At 39.4% G+C, this 1,813-nt stretch overlaps 1 protein-coding gene across 1 annotated transcript; it reads right to left on the reverse strand.

Annotated features, from left to right (window-relative positions):
- Window positions 1–295: 295 nt before the first annotated feature.
- On the reverse strand, window positions 296–1,175 carry LOC117924160. Its single transcript, XM_034842741.1, has 3 exons — window positions 1,002–1,175; window positions 793–900; window positions 296–709 (listed from the first exon to the last, which is right to left on the reverse strand). The coding sequence occupies exons 1-3, from the start codon at window positions 1,134–1,136 to the stop codon at window positions 443–445; spliced, it is 510 nt and encodes a 169-aa protein (XP_034698632.1). The 5' UTR covers window positions 1,137–1,175; the 3' UTR covers window positions 296–442.
- Between the last annotated feature and the right edge of the window lie 638 nt (window positions 1,176–1,813).

Consider the following 1,813-nt stretch of genomic DNA (forward strand, 5'->3'; position numbering starts at 1 on the left):
GCCATAGCAGGTTCGGCTAGTATCGTACATCAGACTCTAGGAGTCTAGGAGTGTAGGCTCATGGAATTAGGTATTAATGGAGGGTTGTGATGATATATTCTTTTACATGTTGAGAAAAAATTATACATTTCTCTACCTGATCCCACATGAATGTCACCTGCTGGCTGCTACTTTCTCAAGTAGTCAATTCTCCGAACAGGGGTAAACACAAAATTCAAGACTGAATACTGCCAGCTCTAAGGAAATGTTTGGTTTTAATTTTGAAGACGGATTTCATGGTGATGGACCTGATGGCTTGTCATCTTTCATTAAATCAAATATTTCATTTCGATAATTAAATTTTCACAATAGAATTCATGGAAGTGAGAGCTACACTGGACTTGAGAAAATTAAATCTCATAATCAACAGAAGTTTACATGGAGTTAGTGGGTACATGAATCTCTAAGCTTTTACATGTTTCTCATCCCCACCTGGTTTCTCAATGGCCTTCAGAACAGCTTCAGTCACAGCTCTCACGTCCAGAGCTTGGTCTTCAGCTTCAACAATGGCTTCCATGCCGAAGCCATGGTTGCAGGAAACCCTGGCTTGCAGAACATTAAGACCCATGTCCTCAAAGGCCTCCAGGATAGAAACCAGGAGATCTTGTCCTTTCTTGCAGCTCACTCTTACCAGAAACCCCTTCCCATTAATCTTCTCTACTTTCACTTCCTGCCCATTTCATGCATGTGTATTAGTCTAAAACAGGACTGCAACCACTGGCGCATATATCACAGAGAAATTGTAATAATTACCTGGGTATAGTTGATTAGCTTTAAGTATTCTCTTTTGATTGCCTCCAGCTTGAGTTTCAGCTTGTAAATGTAGAGAAAAGCATCCATGACAATGGAACTCATTTTCACCTTTACAAACAACAAAAAAGATCAGCATGAACATATTGAAACATATATATAAAGACAAATGAACTACTGCTATGAAAGAAAATATAAGCTTCTGGCATTACAGATTTGGAGCTGGTAAGGGTTCTCAGTGTATGAAGCTTTCTTCGCAGCGCCATTCTTTTTCGAAACCTTGACTCCATCTCTCTAACTTTCTCAATGACAGGTTTGATTTGGGATTCATCCTTGACGCCCGTCATTATCTTTTATAGTATATTAGAATGGAAAGGGTGCGCGGTGATGTGTTTTTGGGATCTCGGAATGCCAACTCTAGTATTTTTTTAATGGGTCATTTTCGCATTTGGAAAGAGAAAGGAAAATAAATGAATAAACTGGAAGCTTATGGCTTGGCAGCGGCCAAGGTATCTACAAGCAACATTGGATCCCAATAAACGTCATAGTATGTGAGGACACATTCATTTGAACATCTTTTGGGAGTGATAGAAATTCTTTGTTTGAAATGGGGTGATTAAGAAATTAAAACCGGAGACTGGCCATGGTCCAACCATTAAAGTAATTAATTTAGGGCCTTGTTGAGTTGCAGAGATAAAAATATAGGGGGAAAATATATCCATTTCTTGCATGCTTTTGCATATAAGGGTAGGGTAGTTAACTAACTTGTTTCCCTACTCTCAAACTTAATGTCACATGGAATACTAAGAGGAAAAGAGGCTTGGATAAGAGGAACCCAAAATGGTCATTTTAATGTGTTGGGAGTATATGTAATAAAAAGCAATAAGGAAGCATCAGCTAGGAATACCGACACCAACACCGAGCGATGGGCGTGAAGGGGACAGGCAAGATGACAGCCAGAGCAAAGACATGTCAAATACATATGGAATTGGTACTGGAGAGGGAGTGCATGCCTAATAATAAG

This window comes from Vitis riparia, chromosome 10 (genome assembly GCF_004353265.1).
Source record: "Vitis riparia cultivar Riparia Gloire de Montpellier isolate 1030 chromosome 10, EGFV_Vit.rip_1.0, whole genome shotgun sequence".
NCBI lineage: Eukaryota > Viridiplantae > Streptophyta > Magnoliopsida > Vitales > Vitaceae > Vitis > Vitis riparia.

Coding starts and splice junctions, on each gene's coding strand:
- LOC117924160 (XM_034842741.1), bottom strand. CDS start 1,136: ATGACGGGCGTCAAGGATGAATCCCAAATCAAACCTGTCATTGAGAAA. Junction 901..1,001: donor CCCTTACCAGCTCCAAATCT/GTAATGCCAGAA, acceptor TTGTTTGTAAAG/GTGAAAATGAGTTCCATTGT. Junction 710..792: donor AGCTAATCAACTATACCCAG/GTAATTATTACA, acceptor TGAAATGGGCAG/GAAGTGAAAGTAGAGAAGAT.